The 23,863-nt window shown below is 38.0% G+C and overlaps 1 protein-coding gene across 7 annotated transcripts in view; it reads right to left on the bottom strand.

The window, feature by feature from the left end:
* SPAG9 (sperm associated antigen 9) overlaps positions 1-23,863 on the bottom strand; it is a 139,132-nt gene that overhangs the window by 21,902 nt on the left and 93,367 nt on the right. For 4 of the 7 annotated variants that reach the window (XM_035026831.1, XM_035026826.1, XM_035026828.1 and 1 more), the window contains 14 exons: positions 17,879-17,936; positions 16,215-16,367; positions 15,675-15,726; positions 12,886-13,016; positions 10,100-10,156; positions 8,894-9,067; positions 7,778-7,907; positions 5,314-5,403; positions 4,770-4,937; positions 4,153-4,324; positions 3,514-3,732; positions 3,030-3,225; positions 1,401-1,526; positions 68-148 (listed from right to left, as the gene is read on the bottom strand). In XM_035026831.1, the coding sequence (XP_034882722.1) occupies positions 68-148; positions 1,401-1,526; positions 3,030-3,225; positions 3,514-3,732; positions 4,153-4,324; positions 4,770-4,937; positions 5,314-5,403; positions 7,778-7,907; positions 8,894-9,067; positions 10,100-10,156; positions 12,886-13,016; positions 15,675-15,726; positions 16,215-16,367; positions 17,879-17,936 (1,807 nt within the window). Of the gene's footprint in view, positions 1-67; positions 149-1,400; positions 1,527-3,029; positions 3,226-3,513; positions 3,733-4,152; positions 4,325-4,769; positions 4,938-5,313; positions 5,404-7,777; positions 7,908-8,893; positions 9,068-9,936; positions 9,949-10,099; positions 10,157-12,885; positions 13,017-15,674; positions 15,727-16,214; positions 16,368-17,878; positions 17,937-23,863 lie in introns of all 7 variants that reach the window. The other 3 variants (XM_035026825.1, XM_035026827.1, XM_035026829.1) reach the window with 1 other exon arrangement.

The following is a 23,863-nucleotide window of genomic DNA, read 5'->3' as shown; positions in this document are numbered from 1 at the left end:
GTCTTAAAAGATAGTTTATACCAAAATACATATTTTTTAAAGGAAGAATTTCTAAAATAAAACTTACACAATACTGAGAATCGAATCTTTAAGTTTAATAGAATGGAGACATTTCCTCCACTGGGCTACAGATGAATGCACATACAAACTGCAAGAACAAAATCAAGACTGGTAAGGCATAGAGAAAATCAAGTTGTTGCTTACATCTAGTAATGACCACAAAGTTCCCTTAGGAGGAAAGAAGAGTAACACAAAAATCGTAGGAAATAACAACGAGAGTCTAACGTAAAGAAATAAGCTGCTTAAGCAAACAGAAACACAGAAGAGTGAAAAGTCAGCACTAGAATAATGCATGGTCAGTTAGTTTCAGGTTACCACATACTTCAGAATCCTTGGCTAAAATCTGTTTTTAAAAAATGACCTTACTCTTCTGCTACACCAAACCGTAACTTTCTGACAGCAGGCTGGTTTACATCAAGAGAGTGGCAAGCTATGGCCCGCAAGCCACATCTAGCCCTCCACCTGTCCTCGTATAGCATGCAAGATAAAAATGGTCTTTACGTTTGTAAATGGTTGGGAAAAAATCAAGAGTATTTTATGACGTCTGAGACCTGCACGAAATCCAGCCTTCAGGGCCCACCCAGCGTTCCAAGAGCCCAGCTGCACTCCACTACGGACGTGCTGTCGGCACAATGGCCGCCTCTGCACCAACACGCCAGAGCTGAGAAGTTGCTAGAGATCATATGGCCACAAAGCCTAACATACTTCTTCTCTGGTCCTTCAGAGAAAAAGTGGGCTGGCCCTCCATTTTGTAGTATTAAGACTCCTATGGAAAAGATGCACTAGTGACCTTGATTAACCTGTGGAGAAGCACAATTTTCAGAGACTCCTCATACTACTAGAATATGAACAAACTATGTAATGTTAGTTATCATCTCCTAAGCTTTCAGGCTGGGATCTGTCCTGGTTTCCCTAGTACGTTTCGCGTTCGGAATGGAATTGAGCCTTCTCACAGCCAATAGATTAGTTTAATCGCTGGTATTTCCTGAATACACTCTAGCCTATATAAACCTTCTGTGCATCCATAATTCTGTCTCTGTGCTGTTCAGGATCTTCTATTTCTGGATCACCCAGATTTTCAAGTTTTATTTACCTCTTCTTCCAAGAATATTACATAAAGGGAACATTCTGTGACAAAGAACTATATGATTTACCATTCATAAACAATACAAGTCCAGTTTATGGGGTAATGAGAACATCATCTCAAAATCTGTATGTACATAAAGTTCTCTGCTTTAATATGTACTTTTTGTTGTATGCCTATGCACCACATTTTACTTATTTCTGATTCCAAAAAGTAAAAAACTAAAGATACTCCAATATTAAGAGTTGGCACCTACCAGCCATTCTGAGCTCCAAGCCACATAGTCGGTAAAAGGCTACTCATTTTCTGGGCTTCTTCTCTCACCAGGTCTTGTTCATTTGGCAATACTGATAACTGATCTTTATATGCATCTGAGTCATTACTAGGAAAGGTGAGAAAGGAAAGCATCTGAGCATGCTTAGCTACAGTTTTCAGGGACTGAACATTTCCACATTTTAGTTTAACAGTTTGAAAAAAAATATCAAACACTAACATTCCAGAAAAGCCAAATTTAAATGCTTATAATAAATATCTCAACAGTTGTACCAGAAGTAACATTAACATACTAGAGAGAACCAAGGTGCAGATAAGGGAGTTAAGACAGTAATACAGCAGTTAATATCCAGACTATAATTACGGTTCTCCCTTAGGGTTATTTTGAATTTTATAAGTTTTTTCTTAGGGGAAAAAAGAGGAAGGGATGGTTTGTTATAAGAGGAAAAACACAAACACACGAGAATGAGTATAAAGAATTATCAAGGAGTGTCTGGTTCAATAGGTTAACAGTCTGCCCTCGGCTCAGGTCATGATCCCAGAGTCCTGGGATCAAGCCCTGCATCAGGCTCCCTGCTCAGTGGGGAGTCTGCCTCTCCCTCAGCTCATGCTCCCTCAGCTCATGCTCCCTCAAATAAAATCTTAAAAAAAAATTTTTTTTTTCTAAAATAAATTATTAAACTAAAACACTCATATTCTCTCCTATGACCTTCTTTTGGATTGTCAGAACATTTTTAGAAAAAAAGTGGGCTGTCAAATTCAAAACAGACAAACTATTTCCAAAAAGATGACTTTATTCTTTTTCTTTTTTTTTTTAAAGATTCTATTTATTTGACACACACATACACACACACACACACACGCACCCCCCCCAGCACGCGAGAGAGAACATAAGCAGGGGGAGCTGCGGGCAGAGGGAGAAAGAGAAGCAGACTCCCTGCTGAGCAGGGAGCCCGACTTGGGACTCAATCTCAGGACCCTGGGATCATGACCTGAGCCGAAGGCAGACGCTTAACCAACTGAGCCACGCAGGCGCCCCAGATGACTTAAATTAACAAATGTTAATAGACAGTTATCGCTCTATAAGAGGAGGAGTATTAAATTATAAAAAGAATCACGTTTAGCTAGATCCCCATCAGCTTTCTATAAAGGCCTAGAGAAGGCAGAAAATAAAGAATTCATTAAATGGGCCTAGATTACCCATTGCTTTAAAGGAAGAGCTATTTGCCAGAAAACAAAATTCAAAAAAGTCATCGGAGCCCGCATGGGGAATCTAAGCTGCGAATTTCGCAGCTAACTAGGGTTGGAGAGGAGGGCTGGGGAGGAAAGTGGCACAGTTACAGTTTGAATGGAAATGAAAAATCATTATCAGAGGAGAAAATGACCAGGAAGATTTTGACTACTGTACTTATGGGCAAAGTTTTTTTGTGTGTGTTTTTTGTTTTGTTTTTTAATTTAAAAGGAATAGAGAACACATGGGGGGTGTGGGAATCCAGATCAGAAGCAGTGGAAGGAGAGATGGAGACATAGCGGGAATACTGTGGCTGCTTGAGATGATCCCGGTTCCTTTTATACTTCTCTGGTTTCCTAAGTTACTGACCCATCTGCATACCTTGACTGATACACTGGTGAGAGGTCTTCCGGGATTTGAACTCCCAGAGGATCTGTAAAGACGTGCTCTGTGTACACGCCAGGCTGGGAGATGTCCACGGTGTCTTCAGCTGACCCTGCATTGCCTTCTGTGGCTTCAGTTGCTTCTTCTGCTGTTGGAATGTTTTCATCAACCTCACTGTTTTCTGCTTCCTTTTCTACAAAATAAATAAAACATGCTAACTATTTTGAGTTTGAGCTTTTCTCCCCATCATTTCCCCACACAAACCACCGCTGCACAGTTCCACTCCCCCTACCCCATCTTCCCCACATTATACCATGAAATACAGAATTCTTGTTTTAATGGGCATTACAGTATTACAGTGTCTTCTTTTGAGCTCTTTCATCCTCGTTACTTCAAGATCTAAATTGAGGAGGAGTCCTAATGAGGCCTCTGGAATAGGCTGTGACTCTATACTGATGGCATGAAAGGAGGAGAGTGGTACCTGGTGGGTTTTCCATCACTGGAGAAGCACCGTTGGTACTCGGGGAAGTGGCAGCTGCTGCCACACTTTCTGTAGAACAACCAACCACTGTGATGCCCCCCAACAGGCTGTCTGTCTCTGCTGAGCTATTGCTGGTCATGCTGCCACATAAAGATGCTTTGTCTACCTGTCCAGATTCGGAAAGCTCTTCTCCTGCAGGGTAGTCTGTTTCTCTTGCTCCTAAAAAACAAGATAAAACTTTTTATTTTATTTAATTTTTTTTTAAAAGATTTTATTTATTTATTCGACAGAGAGAGAGAGACAGCAAGAGAGGGAACACAAGCAGGGGGAGTGGGAGAGGGAGAAGCAGGCTTCCCGCGGAGCAGGGAGCCCGATGCGGGGCTCGATCCCAGGACCCTGGGATCATGACCTGAGCCGAAGGCAGACGCTTAACGACTGAGCCACCCAGGCGCCCCCAAGATAAAACTTTTTCTAACAGCTAATCTTATTTAGTCATTTGTTTCCAGTTTATTTTTGGTCTTCCCCAACTACAGCATAACCTCCATGAGAGCGGTGCATAACTACCTCCAGCAAACAAGTCAGTTCCTGCCAGTAAAAAGGTGTAGATGGTAGGAAGAGAGGGACATGGCTTCCTCTTACCTGGTACACTTGCTATACACAGAACATGAGAGTTGCAAACAGTGAAACTGTCTAGGATGTTGCCTGGTTGAATAGCATCAATAATGATAACTTTTGTAGCTGAATGAGTGCTGGTACAGATCCAGACTAGACTGGATAATTCTTCTTGATTTTTTAACTCCTTCTGCTGTTCCTATGTATACAAAGTAAGAGAATGAATGTTTAAAATGATATGCATGTGTACAAATTCATAACACTGTGTTGTAACAGTAAAGGGCAATACTGTTTTGCATTTATTTTCAGATTATTTGAAAAGGCTAAAAATACAACCACCTTTCAATATTAATTAGTACACTAAAAAATAGCAGTTAAAGCAGATCAATGATAAAAATGTTCTATATCTTGATTTTGATTGTTCTTAAACAGGTACATACATGTGTCAAAACTCTTTGAACTGTACCCATTTCAAGTGTATATACCTTATCATATGTAAAATACACCTCATAAAATGGATCTAAAAAAGAGAGAGCATGAGGAATAAGCAAGGGCATAATAATCCCAATTCGAAGCTGGACCAGAAGTAAGTTCTGGACCAAAAAGCTACAACCAGGAGGTCAAATGTTAATGCACACACTTACCTTAAGTTCCTGGTCTAACTTGTCTAAGCTACTCTGCGACGCACTTCGCTGTTTACTGCCTTCTGTATCCAAACCAGCAACATCCTTGTAAAATACACTTGCTCCAACAACAGAACCACCATCTCTGGTCTTTCCACCTGATAAATTGACTCCAACAGCACACCACAGCTTTTTGGATTTGAAAAGGGGGCGGTATTAAGTCATTTTCTCTCTAAAAATGTTTAGAACTTTTCACATTTCTTTAAAAATCTAATGATCATGAATACAGGTCTTTTTTTGGTTGTTGTTCCTTTCGTTCAAGTAAACTCTCCCCAATGTGGAGCTCGAATTCAAGACCCTGAGATTAAGAGTTGCACATTCTACTGACTGAGTCAGAAAGGTGCCCCATGAATACAGGTCTTTGATATTCAAAGTATTCCAGTTTAAAATTACAAAATAAACAATAACCTCACCCACAAAAGCAGAATTTAAACTTTTCTGGTTTTAGAAAGAGAATCCATCCAGAGTTTAAGAAATATTTCCTTTAACTTCAAAATTAATTTACCTTCATTGATGTATCTTTTTCATCTAGAGGTCTGAGATAGACGGGCACAGGTAGATTTTTCATCTTATTTTCCCCTTGGCCATTGGTTACCTGATAATTAGGGAGGGGAGAGAAAAAAGACACATTGGTAAGCCTCATCAAAAGTGAACTCAAAGAACAACTGAGGCATGGGCAAGCACTGCTGGTATATTATTTCCTCTTTGAAATCATGTCCAAGTTAATTCTGTTATTCTTATTTGAAAAATAAGCAGAAAGTCAAGTGGCAGTTAGAAAAAATAAACAAGATACTATGGAAGCCCAGAAGAGATAACACTACTTCATGTATGTTAGTGCGCGCGCATGTGTGTGTGTACTCATGTGTGAGTCTTTTAGGGATAGGGAATACGGAAGTAGACAAAGTTCCTGTAAACCTGAACTTAGGTTTAAGTCAACAGTTTGAAAGGTTACATGACAATACAATGGTTTCTTAAAACTTCTAAAAAACAGAGGTTGGTTTTTTGGGTACCTGGGTGGCTCAGTCAGTTAAAAGGCTGACTCTGAATTTTGACTCAGGTCATGATCTCAGGATCCTGGGATCGAGCCCTGCATCAATCTCCCTTTCCCTCTGCCCCTCTCCCCTGCTTGCCCTGTGTGTGTTCTCCCTCTCATCCTCTCTCCCTCCCCCCCCCCTCTGAAATAAATAAATCTAAAAAAGATGTTTTTTTAAAAATGAAATCTTCAAATATTAAAATAGAGCAAGATATACATGCAACTCAATAGCAAAAACAAACAAACAAATGGATTAAAAAATGGGCAGAGGATCTAAACGAACATTTTTCCTAAGAAGATACAGACAGCCAAAGGGTACATGAAAAGATGCTCAACATCACTAATCATCAGGGAAATGCAAATCAAAACCACAATGAGATACCACCTCACACCTGTCAGAATTGCTATTATCAAAAAGACAAGAGGCGAGGATGTGGAGAAAAGGAAACCCTAATGTACTGATAGTGGGAATGTAAATTGGTGCAGCCATTATGGGAAACAGTATGGAGGCTCCTAAAAAATAAAAAATAGGGGCACCTGGCTCATTTAGTCGGTAGAGCACGTGACTCTCTTTTTTTTTTGACATTTTCTTTTCTTTTCTTTTTTTTTTTTTATTTATTTTTTTATCCCCATACATTACATCATTAGTTCTAGATGAAGTGTTCCATGATTCATTGTTTGGAGCACGTGACTCTTGATCTTGGGGTCATGAGTTCAAGCCCCACTTTGGGCACAGAGATGACTTTTAAAAAAAAATAAAAATAGAATTACTATACGATCCAGCCATTCCACTTCTGGGTATTTATCTGGAGAAAAAAAACCATTAACTTGAAAAGATATATGCACCTCTATGTTCACTGTAGCATTACTTACAGTAACCACGACATGGATACAACCTAAGTGTCCATCAATAAAGGAATGTGTAAGGGAAATGTGGTATATAAATACAATGGATTATTATTCAGCCATAAAAAAGAACAGTAGTCTTCCATCTGTGACAACATGGATGGAACTTGAGGGCATTATGCTAAGTGAAGTAAATTCAGACAGAGAAAAACAAATACTATATGATCTCACTTAAATGTGGAATCTTAAACAAATATACAAAGCTCATAAACACAGAGAATAAACTAGAGGCTGCTAGAGGCAGGGGTGAGAGATTGGTGAAGTGGTTCGTAAAGGAGGTCAAAAGATACAAACTTCCAGTTATAAATTAAGTCATGGGGATGTACGGTACAGCATGGCAACTATAATTAGTAATACTGTATTGCACATTTTTTTCTTCTAAGATTTTATTTATTTTACAGAGGGAGACACGGCGAGAGAGGGAACACAAGCAGGGGGAGTGGGAGAGGGAGAAGCAGGCTTCCTGCGGAGCAGGGAGCCCGATGCGGGGCTCGATCGCAGGACCCTGGGATCATGACCTGAGCCAAAGGCAGACGCTTAACGACTGAGCCACCATTTAAAGTTGCTAAGAGAGTAAATCTGTAAAGTTCTCACTATAAGAAAAAAAATCTGTAACCATGTTTGGTGATGATTTTTAACTACACTTACTGTGGTGATCATTTCACAATATATAAAAATATCAAATCATTATGTTGTGTACCTGAAACTATTATAACGCTGTATGTCAATTATCCCTCAAAACAAAACAAAAAAGAACAAAAAACAAACCAACAGATTACCTCAAGTCTGTGCACTTGGTAAACCTCCTGTTGACCCCTCTGCCTCCTCACAGACTCAGGCATTTCTTTTGAGCTCTGGGGCTCTAGAAAACAGCCTGAGAACCACTACCTTCAACCCTTCTCTAAGTGTGTGCCAAGTCAATGAACTTGAAACTAGCAGGTTTGAGACAGGTATTTCAATTCCTTCATGCCCAGGCATACTCCTCTCCCCTAGCACTAACCACTAGATGCTCTTACCATTCACATCTTACCTGTTTGTACTTCTGAGGCAGACTCCAGCCAAAAGCCTGCACTCTACCATCTTCCTTCTGAACATGTGCCTTTACCTGACGATACTGTTCTCTCTTTTGTTCTCTGCGCGAGGCTAAACTAGCTTCAGTTCTAAAAGGCAAAGAAATTTCCCTTTTTAATTAAGGGAATATAACAGTGTATCTCCCCTTTCCCGCTAAGACAGCAAAAATGACAAAAAAAAAAAAAAATCACCCAATTTCAGTTTACTTCAGAGTTCTGCATTTCTAAGAAGTGTTAGCCTAAAGCTGGCCTTTTAAAGTTGTGCAGTGGGTACAGTGTTCAAACTTTAACAGATTAATCGCAAGCAGCTTATTTTATTATGTTGAATCATCAGCCATCAAATTTCTATCAGATTTCAGATTTGGCCACATGAAAGGGAAAAATTCTTAAGTATTTTTTAGTTCCTCCCTTTTTTGTTCATTCAACAAATATTTACTGAGAATTTTCTCATGCCAGGGAATGTGCTAGAAGTGACTCAAGATCAATAAATCAGTATCTTCTTAGGAAGATAACAAAGATTAATTTCTGGACCCCACTGCTTTGTTTCAGAAGACAAAAATGCAAACTAACTTGCTATGTATGCCATAGTTAACAAATCTGTGTGTCAGACACTTTACAAACCCTTGGTAATTTAATCCTAGTGCCTCTGAGACAGGTTATCCTACTCCATTTACAAGCAGAGAAACTGGGGCTGAGAGGTTAGCTTGTCCAAGTTCATGTACCTCATGAGCATCAGAGTCAGGAGGGAAAATAAACTTCTTCTGACACCAAAGGAAATGTTCAAACATTTAGGATAAAGGCTTATATAGGCCTTTAACATTTTACTAATATTTACCAGTGTTGTTGACCAGCAACAAAGAGACATTTTAAAACAACTTCTGTTTATGAAACCTGTGAAATACAATTTTCATAAAAGGTATTGACTACAAGTAATCTACTTAAAGGTAGGCAGCCACGTTATAGAAATGGCTTCTTTATGGACTTATGTGAACCTTACAGCTGATCGGATAAGGGGCAAGAATATTCTGAACTATTAAGTTATTTAGCGCATAACCACTAGTCTGCAAAATACTTACTCTTCACTAAGGAAATCAAAGGCTTTGGACTTATCCCCAGGGAGCTGAGATAAGGTGCTGCTTCTTTTCTTGACAGAAGGAGTAACATGAGAAGTGGGTGCATTGTATTTCAAATTAACAGGTGGTTCAGGCTTCTTAGTAGTATTACTTGAAGAGCTGAAAAGTCGGCTGAAACTAAAAAGAAAAAACGTGAGAGAGCGAGAGAGAGCAAGAGAGAGAGCGCGCGCAAGAGAGAAAGAGTGTTATTACATGCACTATGAAAAACAATCCATTACTTTCCATAAATTTCAGAGTGCTTTTACAAGGCAATGAGTTAGAAACTGGCAGAAAGAGTTTTTGTACTCATACACTGCAGCCTTAGCAATAACTCACAGCCAAACTCAGACATTCAGGGAAGAGAAACTATTGCTTAGAATGGCAGATCCTCGCACTTTAATTAGCAATTCACATAATGAAAGAAAGAAACTCTTAAGTACGGGGATCTTCTTGTAATGAAGAAATAAGACAGGTACTAGCCCTTACTTGGTAAGTAGTTGTTAAACAGCAATGTTATAGCTGCATGGTTTGAACAGAAGCTTAGTTTGCCAGTTCTAAAAGTGGTAATAAAGTACTGGAACACATACTACCATTTTAACATACATCTTATACCTTTTCTTATTAAGCCTAATTTATAGATCTACCTTCACATCCACTTAAAAGAATTAACACTTCTATTAAATAGCGGATTCACCAAAAAGGGTAAATTTTAAGTATAGTAAATGCACAGTTCTTCTGGCATGAACATAAATCAAATCTGAAACACACAAATACACACACTACTCAAACCTACAGACACTAAATTTCTAAGCTTTACTTTATAAAGTTCTTTACAATCACACAACCAGTGCATCCATATAACTTATTTACTGAGGATCCAGGTAATTATCAACTCTATGAATAAATCCCCATCATTTTTATTTAATTTAGCAGAAGATTCCATCGAGTGCATAACCAACAGGATGCAGCTTACGACAGCATGTGTTTGTCCTCAAGAATAGCCTTACCGAGCTGGCACGCTATGTATCAAAAAGAAAAAAGTTCAATTTAGCCGTATACTCCAAATTTTAAAAAGAAAGGAGACACGAAATCATTCTCAGAAATAAATTTTGACTGCAATCTTGTCTCAAAGGGCTCTCTGAAGTCTTTAATGTGTTTTTAGATACTTACAACTGCCAAATGCTTGACCTTTTTTTTTCCTGCATGGCTGGATTTTCTCTTGATGCACTATATTTTAAAAGAAAAACAAAGAAAAAAAATGTCTCATCAGTGAGGTGTTTTAGTTTTTTAGTTTTCTATCTGAAGAACTTCCCAAGAAGTTCATGGGATACACAAGAGAATCAACAATTAAATTCAGTAAATAGTTGCTTTGACCTATCATGTGTCAGTCAGCCTGTAAAAGCCAGTACAACTAAGATAAATAAAACACCATCCCTCCATCGAAAAGCTCAGTCCACTGACAGAGACAAGACTGTTATCTGTGCTGATCGGACAGCCAACAGGCCTGAATGTAAATATTTTTTAAAAATTTTATTGAAGAGATATCTTCCAGTTCTCACTTTTGTCAAAATACTGTCTTTTGAATCCTTATCTTTACATAAAGGTCTCTATTGTCCTCATGCTCTAGCTCTCACAAGATAGCCTGTAACTTTACTGTTCTGATGGTTCATTTTTCATAGGACAAATACTTTCCCATTACTGAAAAGATGACCAGAGAAGGGGATAAACTGGATTGATAGGTAGTTCAACAAAATTTCAGAAAATAAGGCACTCCAAACTAATTTAGTAAGATGGTAAGGATCATGCGCTCACTATGAGAGCTCACTTTTCACATTTTTTTTAAAGGACTAAATTGAAAACATCTTTAATTCAATGGAAAAGTAAAAAATGAGACACCACTTCGTTTCACTTGTGGACTATCACGTGGCTGCTAGAACTAAAAATAGCAAGGAAAAGAGGAGCCTGTTGGGGAGCCTGTTGGAGAGCCTGGGTGGCATAGCTGGTTAAGCATCTGACCCATGGTTTCGGCTCAAGTCTTCATCTCAGTGTTGTGGGATTGAGCCCCATGTTGGGCTCCATGCCGAATGTGGAGTCTTGATTGAGATTCTCTCTCCCCCTCCCTCTATCCCTCCCGTTCGTGTTCTCTAAAATAAATAAATATTAAAAAAGAAAGATGGAGCCTCTCTATATACCTCAATTTTAAAAAAAGATTTAGTTACTTATTTGAGAAAGACGGGGGCGGAAATCTCCAGCAGACTCCCCGCTGAGTGCAGAGCCTGATGACACAGCCCAATCTCATGACCCCATGCCATCTAACGGCCATATTCTCAGGGCCTGAGCCGAAGTCAAGAGTCGGAGGCTTAACCGGCTGAGCCACCCAGGCGCCTCTACCTCAATGCTTAAAATATTTATTATTGGGCGCCTGGGTGGCTCAGTTGGTTAAGCGACTGCCTTCGGCTCAGGTCATGATCCTGGAGTCCCAGGATCGAGTCCCGCATCGGGCTCCCTGCTCGGCAGGGAGTCTGCTTCTCCCTCTGACTCTCCTCCCTCTCATGCTCTCTGTCTCTCATTCTCTCTGTCTCAAATAAATAAAAATAAAAATCTTTAAAAAATAAATAAATAAATAAATAAAATATTTATTATTTATGTAATATCCATTAAATGTTTGAGTTAAAGACAAATTTCTTAGTACATTACTTTCTTTGAACAATTAATGAAGATCAGAATACTGATCTCCTTCCTTCTTAGCAGCAATTACAAGTTTAGCAAATTGTAAATGTGCTATACAAAGTACTTTTGTTCTAGTATGACACTGGTAAAGGACATATAAACTGTTAAATAAATAATGTAATCACAAAGAAGTAAAAGTTGGAGGTTAAAAAACATGTTCATAAACTTTAAAACAATGTGTCAGTATATATGTACTGTTATTGGTAAATCTGACATGGGACTCCAAACTCAAAAATATGGGCAAATTACATCAGAAAGGATGAATACCCAACTTTTACATCAACATGGATGGGACCGGAGGAGATTATGCTAAGTGAAATAAGTCAAGCAGAGAAAGTCAATTATCATATGGTTTCACTTATTTGTGGAACATAAGGAACAGCATGGAGGACATTAGGAGAAGGAAGGGAAAAATGAAGGGGTTGGAAATTGGACGGGGAGACGAACCACGAGAGACTATGGACTCTGAAAAACAAACTGAGGGTTTTGGAGGGGAGGGGGGGAGGGGGATGGGCCCGGTGATGGGTATTAAGGACAGCACGTACTGCATGAAGCACGGGTGTTATATGAAAACAATGAATCATGGAACACTACATCAAAAACTAACGATGGACTGTATGGTGACTAACATAACCTAATAAAATTAAATTAAATTTAAAAAAATATGGGCAAATTAGGGGGCAACTAGTTCACAAACTGTTCATGAGCTCTTCCTAAGTTAAGGAACACTGTTACTGAGAATATGGCCGTTAGATGGCAGCAGTAGGTGAGATCTAAGATCAGATCAACAAAGATGTCAATGGAGGGTACATTTTGCATGAATAGCCAGAAAGGAGGGGGAAATTGGACAAGAGTATTTTACAGAAAGACATGGAGTAAAAATGACTTAGTTTTCTGGGTAGAACGTGAAATTTATATCTTTCCCTGACATTACTGTAAAAGCAGTGTCAATTTCTATATTCTTTTGAAAAATGACCATCATTCCTAAGTAACAACAATTACCTCTTAGAGGTCACGGGAACATTTTCCAAGGGCCCTTTACCCAAAAGGCACCCATTTTGATCACATTCTGTCCCTAATATCTAGTGTTACTTTAGAAAGTTATCTCCTAGTAAACAGAGTAAGAGGTTTGGATCCCCAAGGCTGGACTCTAGTTCTGAGGGAAGGAATATTCAAACCCAGGAAACAATACTAGAAAAGCACCAAGAGGTACTTCTCATACGAACCGAATCATCTCTGTCCATCGAACAGCTTCCTGAAGCTCCATCAATCTCTCTTTATATTGGTTTCTCTCCATTAGAACGCGGGCCATTTCTACTCTAGTAAACCGCTTCCTCTGGGCTGTGGGAATATCACTCTATAATGAAAAGAACACAGCAGATCACTCTGGCAGCCTATATCTGCTTTTGGTGTTATGCTAAACTTAAGCAAAATCTTAAAGCTTTAAAACATTTCTTAATTTCTAATCTATTGCATCATTTAAAGAAAAATAACCTTATATAAAAATAAAATCAATAAAGAGATTTTAGTAATTACTTATGACGGAAAAGAGGTAAACAATTTAATTTCTGAATAGAAATACAAGATATTTGAACATACTGTAAAGCAAATACAAAGAACAGTGTAGATTCTGAACTAAAACCAAGAAAGATTAACAAAGTTAATCTATCTATATAGATTTAACATGCTTGCCTGGAAATGGTTCTTCTAACAACATTATTTTAAGTTGATGTTCTATAACAAATGCTAATTATTCAGCAATTTGTTACAAGTTAGTTCCAAAAGGGATTCACTCATCTCAAACTACCCATCATCTACATATATTGGCTAGGTACCAGGGTACCCAACTCTAAGAGTCATTAAAACATCAACAGAAATACAAGAAGCTGGAGACAAGTGTATTAACTAGAATTCTTCTTAGGGAGACTAAAGGATGTGACTATGCTAAGACCCAAAGAAGCATGCTCAAGTCAACTTCCTTCTACTGTAATTTCTAAATGCTCTTCTGGGGGGAACACTGGTTTAACTGCAGGGCTCTTGTTTTGCTGAAGGGTGGGACAGTTAAGAAAGAGGCTAAGTTTAGTCCTTGGGGACCTCCTTCTTTGTCCTCCTGCTCTGAACTCTGCTTCTCAAACGAAGTCAAACAACAGAGGATTCAAGGACTCTGAGTCTGCAGCATAGCAATCACACTCCTAGATATATGCCATGGAAGAACCAGGAGACTTGCACTATAATGTTCCTAAAAACAGCACTGTTTGTGGTAGTAAAAAGCTGAAAATATCCTAAATATCCATTAATAGGAAAACAAATACATAAATTATAATATTCATACAATGGGATATTATAACGGAGTAAACATGAATAACTTCTGGCATACACTACAACACAGGTAAATCTCAGAAACATAATGCCGAGTAAAAGAGGTAAATCTCCAAGTATGAAATAAAAAAAACCAATGAAAATTAAGCTATATTTTGTAGGAATACATATATGTGTGATATGATAAAATTATTTAAAAAAAAATTTTAGGGGCACCTGGGTGGCTCAGTTGTTAAGCGTCTGCCTTTGGCTCAGGTCATGATCCCAGGGTCCTGGGATCAAGCCCTGCAATGGGCTCCCTGCTCCACAGGAAGCCTGCTTCTCTCTCTCCCACTCCCCCTGCCTCACTGTTGTCTCTCAGTTAAATAAATAAATAAAATCTTAAAAAAAAAAAAAAAATTTGGGCGCCTGGGTGGCTCAGTTGGTTAAGCGACTGCCTTCGGCCCAGGTCATGATCCTGGAGTCCCGGGATCGAGTCCTGCATCGGGCTCCCTGCTCAGCAGGGAGCCTGCTTCTCCCTCTGACCCTCCCCCCTCTCATGTGCTCTCTGTCTCTCTCATTCTCTCTGTCTCAAATAAATAAATAAAATCTTTAAAAAAAAAAAAAAAATTTAAGTGAGCTCTACACCCAACGTGGGGCTTGAACCCACCACGAATCCAAGATAAGAGTCCCATGCTCTACCAACTGAGCCAGCCAGGTGCCCCGATAAAATCATTATCATTATTAAAGGTAAGAAAATGATATAGGATAGTGGTCTCCTCTGGAGGGGAGGAGCATAGGGTAGCTTCAATGTTTGATAATGTTCTAGTTCTTAGGTTAGGTGGTGGGTTCATTATGTTAATTTATTATGTTTCATAACTTACATATGTTACATATATTTTTGGTATGTACCAAGTATTATATATTTTAAAAAAGAGCAAGATTGCAGGGGCATTAAATAATCACTTTGTACAGGTTACCCACATATCTCAAGTCTGATGCTTGACCAACAAACACCTGTTACAGGAATGATCATCTAGCTACTAACAGTTACTATGATGCTAATTATATTGGTAAAACCTCATCCTTAGTCTTCTGTATTTACATATGTTGAAAACAGTATAAGCTGACTGCTTACTACTAAAGTCCTAGAATTCGGGGCGCCTGGGTGGCTCAGTTGGTTAAGCGACTGCCTTCGGCTCAGGTCATGATCCTGGAGACCCTGGATCGAGTCCCGCATCGGGCTCCCTGCTCGGCAGGGAGTCTGCTTCGTCCTCTGACCCTATCCCCTCTCATGTGTTCTCTCTCTCTCATTCGCTCTCAAATAAATAAAATCTTTAAAAATAAATAAATAAATAAAATAAAAAAATAAAGTCCTAGAATTCATCTTTTTTATGTTTAATACTTTTAAACAACTTTATAATTAAGCTTTCATATTTCTAAGTCAAAATATGAGACAAAACAAAATGTTTCGGCTGGTCCTTGAGCTTGAACTTGCAAACAAGGTCACAGCACAGAGCCACAGAAAAAAAAATGAGCACACCACATGTAGCCAGAAAGCTCAGCCTCTGGATACCATGTGGGAGCATGAGGTAGCCTACTCATTAACACAGAGATCTTCTTTCTTTTTATAATGCTATATCCAAAGCTTAATTAGCAAGATTTTCTTTAAAAACCAAAATGTAGTAAGAAAAAAAGTCTGAAATCATAAACCTACATCATCGTCATCTTTTGCTTTTTGCCGTGCATCTTCGGCTTCTGCACGAGCTCTGGTGGGGAAAAAAAAAGAACATGTTATTTGAGTTGTGTTCATCTTTTCAAGGAATTAAAGAGTAGGTCAAAAATTTTAATCAACACTAAATGATTATTCTCTTTTCAGAGTATTTAGCTGCCTTCACTTCGGGGAACATTAGTGCAACACTGTTCTCAGAAAAAAACAAGTATTAAAGAAGGCTGGGTGAAGGAAAATAATGTTTCTAATTTCCTTATTAGCAAATTTTAGAATGGTTCTACTAATTTTTCTCACACAGTGACAGCCACAGAAAGTGAAATGATAAGGCTGGGCAAGCAAGGGGCGCACTGATATCCGAGCCACCAACGGGCACTTGGCCCTGACCCTCCTGGCAGCTGGTGCTCCTGGCCCGCTGGAGAAGGCTGCCGGCGGTGGCAGCAGGGCCAGCCTCGGGGGGACACCTATGACCCTCTGTGGCCCGCTGGCTAAGAGAGCTGGGTTCAGAACACCACCCAGGAAACTTACTTCCTAAGCTCCTCCTCCAGCTCCTTGTTCTTCTCCTCGAGCTTCAGCTTGGCTAGTTTTACAGCCTCCAGCTCCCCCTGCAGCACGTCCTTCTCGCAGGTCAGCTCATCCACCTTAGCTATCAAGTCATTCTTCACTACATTCAAAGCATGTCTAAGAAACACATATTTCGCATATATCATTACAAATGAGTACTCTTCCTGTCTTTCAGCTTGTTCTCTTACAGACAAAAATAACTATACAATCAAAGCTGAATAACGGAGTATTTTAAGATACTCTACCTGGTGTTGTTTGTAGGTAAAGACAAAAAAACACACAACCATCCAAGATTTTGCTCTTTCCACTTACAAAGAATAAATGGGTAAAGCAAAACAGACCACCAACTAATAAAAATACCACAATTAATGAAGATTAAACTTTTACAAAATAGCATCCATAAGGGTACCGTTGTTAAACTCTGAAAAAAATATTACCTAATCAAAAAGGAAATTTATCTTTGAATCTTTAATAATTGATGAGATAAAAGTCTAAACTTGGGGTGGATCTAGGGGAAAAAAAATATATATATATATTTTTTAATTTAAATCCAATTAGCCAGTACATCATTGGTTTTTGACAGAATGTTTATGGGGAAAAAAAATCTAAGATCTAGTTCTTTTGGGTACAAGTGGGCATAGTACCTCATAACTGCCTTCTATTTTGGATCTACCTAGATGTTCCAAAGTTCTCTTGACACAGCAAATTAACAAAGGGACCTGGGCTGCTTTTCCACAGGACTCAGGACCTGCCTCACTAAACAAGACTCCAATATGTTTGAGGGTCTAAGGCTCCACATATTACACCTGAAAACCGACAACTATGGAGGAGAGCTGGGCTGGGGTATAGATCAAAACATTTATGTAGAAATAAAGAAACCGGGGCGCCTGGGTGGCTCAGTTGGTTAAGCGACTGCCTTCAGCTCAGGTCATGATCCTGGAGTCCCGGGATCGAGTCCCGCATCGGGCTCCCTGCTCGGCAGGGAGTCTGCTTCTCCCTCTGACCCTCCCCCATCTCATGTGCTCTCTCTCTCTCTCTCTCTCTGTCATTCTCTCTCTCAAATAAATAAAATCTTTAAAAAAAAAAAAAAAGAAATAAAGAAACCCCAGAAGAAAAGATAATAAAATAGGCATCCTAGGGGAGGGAGCAAAAAAAAACATCTGACCTATCCAAGGAGGTTAAGAGAAAGGCATGAACATTTGTAGGGTGGAAAGGAGATAAAAACCTATTTCTGCAAAAAACAGAGCAACAAAACCTATCCATTAGGGAAATCAGGTCCCATTGCCCATTTACTTGTGCATGCTGTGCACGCACACAAACACACGAAGAGGAACAAAACAGGGTGGCTAGACTGTAGTCACATGCTGTGTTAAACTGAACAAGGGTCACTGACTCAGATGAGAAAATTCAGTATCTTGTGTTCCTTGTTAAAATTTTGTATATACTGGGGTGCCTGGGTGGCTCAGTGGATAAGTGTCTGTCTTGGCTCAGGTCATGATCCCAGGGTCCTGCTCAGCGGGGAGCCTACTTCTCTCTCTGCTCTGCCCCTCCCCCGTGCTTGTGCGCGCTCACTCTCTCTCAGAAAAAATAAATAAAATCTTTAAAAAAGAATTTTTGTATATACTTACTTGGTTTCCAACAGTTGTGTATTTTCTAATATAAGATTCTCAACTTCACGACCCATTCCTACCAAAATAAATAAATAAATAAATAAAACCTTTCAAAAAATTTATCAAAAACTATATAAACTTGTATTATAATAGAGACTCAAATTTTAATTTATAGATTTTATCTGTCCTTTAGTAACCTTAGTCTATAATTTCATTTGATATATCTACTTGTATAGGTTATAAAATTATAAATAATTATCCATCACAAAACAAAGCTAAAGATTTTGTTAGCCAATTCTTTGTTAGTCTATATTTTGTTTCTCATAGATAATTATTTCAATACAATCCCAAGACTTTTCTGCCAAATATTCTAAAAAATAGCAGTAAAATATTTAGAGGAAAAAAGAGTAAGCATTAGTACAGATCAGAAATCATTTCCAAATCACAGCTGGTATTGTAGGCTTTTGCCTAAAAATTAGGTCTTACTAAGAAAGAACAGGCAGAAACAAGGCCAAAGAAAGACGGAATCCCAATGCAGATGAAACCTTACCAAAGAAATTATGGTCTTAAAGCCCATGCATTCCATGTAAAGCAAAAACAAAGAACAAGAAATGTTTTATGTAAGAAACAGCATGAAAATAGATTATTAAACTGTAAAGTTTTATGCATGATATGAAATACACCTGGGATCAGTGTTATGATTTAATGCATAATGATGTGCAAAAGACAGAAATTAAGATGATTTCCTCCATTCATAAGGATGCTCTTTGATACGTAATACCTAAAAAAAAAAAATGCTTTACCAATTCTTTTGCACAATGAAACTGAATAATTAGACTGAAAATCCCACATCAATAATATAAAGTTTCCCTCAAAGTGCCACCTCTGAAATGATAATGTTCAGTTATTACTTTACAGAATCCTGTTTAATAATTTAATGAGGACTGTAAGGCAGACAGAGCATTCAATGCAAGATCCAATGCAATGATCTTTAGGGAGAAGAAAGTTCTTTAATTTGCTACTTAAAAGAAACTGAAGAAATAAAACCACACACTAGGGAATGTATCTCAAAAAGTTACAAAAACAAAAAGGCAAAACAAAGCAAAGCCAAAGACCCACCATTCACTTATCCTAAGCTAATGTTGGATAACTACATACAACGGAATAAGTCATATTCATATAACCCAGCTATACAGGAAGGAAATCCTAAGAAAACTACATAAGGAAAAGGAGTTAACATGTCCCTTTTTTAAAAGTTAGTTATTTCAAATGACTTAAAGATAATTTAAAACAAAACCAACCTAGGAATGCTAAAAATCACTGCTCACATATGTACTCATATTTTGTCTGTATTATAATTATCTCAAATATTCTCAAAGATCAGGGTACTACTACCATGAAGAATTAAATATCACACATAGTAGCTTATTCAATCATCTATGTATTCTCCAAAAGGTAAAAATAAAGACAAACTAAAAAGGTTTCCAAATTCCAATTCCAAAATGAATTTTGGCAAGATATGCTGAAATATTTGCTTTTGACTAATGTTAACTTTCAATAAAGCTATATAATCAGAAGAAATAGGTTTAGATTGGTTGAAAAAAGCTTATGTAATGACTATGTTTGCTATAAACTCTCAAGCATGTAGGGAGATAAGCATAAAAGCTGAAAATATATGGAAGGCAAAAAAAAAAAAAATAGTTGAGCAGAAAAAAATGATGAGAAAGCATTACATGAGAAGAGCAGCCAGGAACACCTTGCTTAAGAAGCAGTAATATTAAAGTATTTAAAAGCATACACACCAGAATATTCCCCTGGGTAAGCCGCCCAAGAGAAAAATGAATGAGAATCACAATTAGATTGTTTTCAGAAAGAAATATGCTCATTTGTTTCAATGAGAGGAAACAATAAAATTTAGAAGATGTAGAGAAACAAACACAATAAAGTGTAAATATTATAAATAAGAAAAAATTTTGAAATATGTACTCCTTGGGAATCATATCTGATAATGTAGTTTCTAAAGTTTACACGTTCTCAGTGAAGAGTTCTCTCAAAATCTTGTTTATAAAGTCAATATATGGTCAATAGGATTATCCAAAATTTTCATTTTGAAATGTATTGATAAAAATTAACTCATTACTATAAGAAAAACATAACTTAGGTCTAACATATTTGAAAACTTTACCTATTAAAACAAGCAAAAAACTGCCTGGCAGATTAGCAACAACCCTCAAGCTAGGTCCATAGTTGGGCCTCCAAAGTATCTGTTAATCCCTTGAGAAAGTATGCACGATTTTGTCTACCTATACATGCATTTTTACAAAAGCACACTGCTTTCTTACAAATTCTCCCATAAAGGAGTTTTAATCCTAAAAGGTGAAGAATCATAGAATCAGAGGTGAAATAAAGCCATTAGAACTACTTAGCAATCCATATTCACTTAATCGCTGTGCTATGGTGCTAAAGACTCAATAGTGAGCAACGGACAAAGTTGTCTTGGCCACATTGAGCTTAGAGCCTACCCAGAGAGATGAGTACATACAACATTACAGTAAAGTATACAGAGTGGCATAATAAAGAAAATGAGTGCCATGAGAATACATTTCAGGGACAATTAAGCTTTAACTAGGGGATCAAGGCAGAATTCCAATAGGAGGATATGCCATTTAAGCAGAGGCATGGGGAAAAAAAAGTTATACAGATTTTTTTTTTTTAAAGAAAAGGAGTAAACAAACCTTGGTGATTGGTTCCAAGAGAAGAGGGAGAGATTTTGAATGGAGAACTGAGTGGATGGTGAGGCATTCACTGACTGAGACAGTACGTGCTGGACTAAGAACAGCCCTGAACAGGACAATGAACATGATGAACTGAGCTTTAGGCACATCAAGTGTAAAGCCCTACAAATCACTTTAGAGGTGTCTCGTGGGCTGTTCTGAAGTAACAGTCTGGGGCTCTAGAAAAAGATGTTGGAAGGAGATAAAAATTGTGGAGCAATTTTCCATGAAAGCCAAGAAACAAAAGCAAATAAGATTTCCCAAACAAAGAAGCAGGCCTGGGACACTGATATCCTGAAAGATGGGCAGAGGAAGAGGATCCTGCAAAGAAGACTGAAAAAGAATATAGTCAGAGGCAGGAAAGTCTGTTATCACAGAAATCCAGGAAAGAAGGTGTTAAAGACAAATGTTATCTGAGAAGTCCTGTGAAAGGATGTAGAAGGAACCGCTGGATATAGCAAACAAGAAGGCTGTTTCACGTCAGGTGAGTGTGGGGAAGAATGCCGATACAGACTACAGGGGGATGAGATCCAAGTGGGAAAGGGGAAATCCTGCCACTTAAAAGCAGCTACACTTTCAAGAAGGCTGCTTTGTTCACTCATGTATCACAAGCATCTAGAATAGTGTCAAACACATAACAGATACCTCTTCAATATTGCTGCATAAAAGTAGGACCAGATATGGAAGCAAAAGGAGTGATAGGGTACAAAGGTACTAAAGATAAGAGTGGCAGAGGAGGGCCAGGCCATACGTTCGTTTTTAAATGGAAGAGATCTGAACATGTTTAAATGATAATAGAAGAAGTAAAGATAGTGAAGTTGAAAATATAGAAGGATAATCAAGAGAAAAAAAATCCCAAGAGTAGGATATATGATTTCCAAGTTCTAGAGTGTGGCTGTGGGGAGTACATGACTGAAATGAATGGAAAAAGGATCAGACAGGGCGCCTGGGTGGCTCAGTCATTAAGCGTCTGCCTTCAGCTCAGGTCATGGTCCCAGGGTCCTGGGATCGAGCCCCGTATCGGGCTCCTTGCTTGGCAGGAAGCCTGCTTCTCCCTCTCCCACTCCCCCGCTTGCGTTCCTCCTCTTGCTGTATCTCTGTCAAATAAATAAATAAAATCTCTAAAAAAAAAAAAAAAGGATCAGACAAAGATAAGAAAGTCAAGAGACAAGGGCAATTGGGGGGTGGGGAGGGGTTTACCTCTTTTAAATTATTAAAATCAGAAAAAAATAATCTAAATGTGGAGTATATGCATAATGATTGCAAAAATTTATATCCTCGAGAAAGAGAAGAGTTTTACAATAATACAGTGATGGAGAAAATGAATGGAGTTACAGGAATGGACTATGTACTTATTTATTAACCTGAGATCAATTAAAGAACTCTGGATAACAATTTTGTTAGTTTCACTATATTCCATTTAGTATTACACCTCAACTGCTATCACAAAATTGTATAGAAGAGAAGCCAGGGAACAAATATGTGCCTTGGAAATTTCATTTACCATCTTTGACCAAAAGGGATTCATGCAGATTTAAGTCACTACAGACTTAAGGTAATACAGTAAAAACTTCTAATCTGGAACATTTTAGAGATAAATATATCAATATCTGCAAAAGGGAAAAGACACCAGTTTACAGTCTATTTCTTATTTTCAAAGTAGAAAGAAAACCAGAGTATCAGAATTTTGCTTTTAACCTATTCATTATGCTTAATCTTCTGACTCAAAGAATGGAAGCTTTCAGGAAACACAAGATTTTAAAAGACCACAATTAATTCTAAGTACTCTGTGGCTTCTTAACTCTTTACAAAAAAAGGAAAGTTTGGGACCACCAACCTCAAAAATTGTATTATTCAATACTGGATTATGAAGTAGCAGAGTATACAAACTGCATTAAAAAGTACTTCATTCTAGTTAAACACAAAGGAGCAGCATGAAGGAATTTTGGGGGGTGTAAACTGATTCTGGTAGTGATTATACAACTCCATGCTTTTGTCAAAGGTTAAAAAATTCATCAAAAAGAGTGATTTTTACTGTATATAAATTTGAATATAAATTTAAACACTTAAAAATTCTTCTTTCTAACATTTTTTGCATCTCTACACTTTAATTTTGCCAGGGACTCAGTTTTGTAAAAGGAACTTTTCATTCATAATTTAATGTTAACTAAAGTTAAAGTGTAAATTTAAAAATGGGGTGTTCCTGGGCGCCTGGGTGGCTCAGTTGGTTAAGCGACTGCCTTCGGCTCAGGTCATGATCCTGGAGTCCCTGGATCGAGTCCCGCATCGGGCTCCCTGCTCAGCAGGGTGCCTGCTTCTCCCTCTGACCCTCCCCCCTCTCATGTGCTCTCTCTCTCTCATTCTGTCTCAAATAAATAAATAAAATCTTTAAAAAAAAAAAATGGGGTGTTCCTTAAGAACTCATCTTTAGCCCTCCTTGAGAAATACAAACTCATTCAACTGCTTCTAATACTTAACTTACACTCTAATGGTGGGGGTCTATGTCTATCTCAGAAAGTTTTTATTTATAACAAACTTGCAATCTCTCTTACTAGATAGACTGTGAGCTCCATACAGAAAGAACTTATGTTTCCTTCAAAAAATACTTCAAACTTTCGAGGACATAATGGTAATCAATAAATTTAACACAAATTAATGCAAGGAATCCCACTCCATATTCACAAAAATTGACCAAAAGAACCTTTTGAGGACACTGTAGTCTGTATTATAATTACACCAAAAGCTACATAATAGATACATAAATTTCTTCAAGACCAGCATCTATTCCAAAGGCATGGGTTTTTAATACTATACGGCTTTCAATCTCTGTAAGATCTTAAGTTGTAAGAAAGGTATGCCACAGCTAACTGACGTAAAGTCAGAACCATGTAATTATTGTTCAAGGAGACTTGAGAGATCACCTAGAGCTGGAGTCGATACATTCTTTCTGTAAAGGGTCAGACGGTAAATTTTAAGTCTTTGTAAAGCCATATGATCTCTGTTATAGACTACTTAACTCTGCAGTTGTGTGCAAAAGCAACAACAGACAGTAAGTAAACAAATGAGAGTAGCTGTGTTCCAATAAAGCTTTATTCATACACATAGATGAGCTGGATCTGGACCCATGAGCCACAGTTTGCTCAATCCCTGAACTCGAATCCGGCTCCTTCATTTTATACACAAAGAAACTAAGGCCAGGAGAGGTTAAGCTATTTGGCAAAGGACACCA

The sequence above is a fragment of the Mirounga leonina genome, unplaced genomic scaffold (genome assembly GCF_011800145.1).
Source record: "Mirounga leonina isolate KUSES-001 unplaced genomic scaffold, KU_Mleo_1.0 Mir_200, whole genome shotgun sequence".
Taxonomy (NCBI): domain Eukaryota; kingdom Metazoa; phylum Chordata; class Mammalia; order Carnivora; family Phocidae; genus Mirounga; species Mirounga leonina.
The sequence above is the reverse complement of the archived record's forward strand: the minus strand, read 5'-3'. Positions and strand labels throughout refer to the sequence as shown.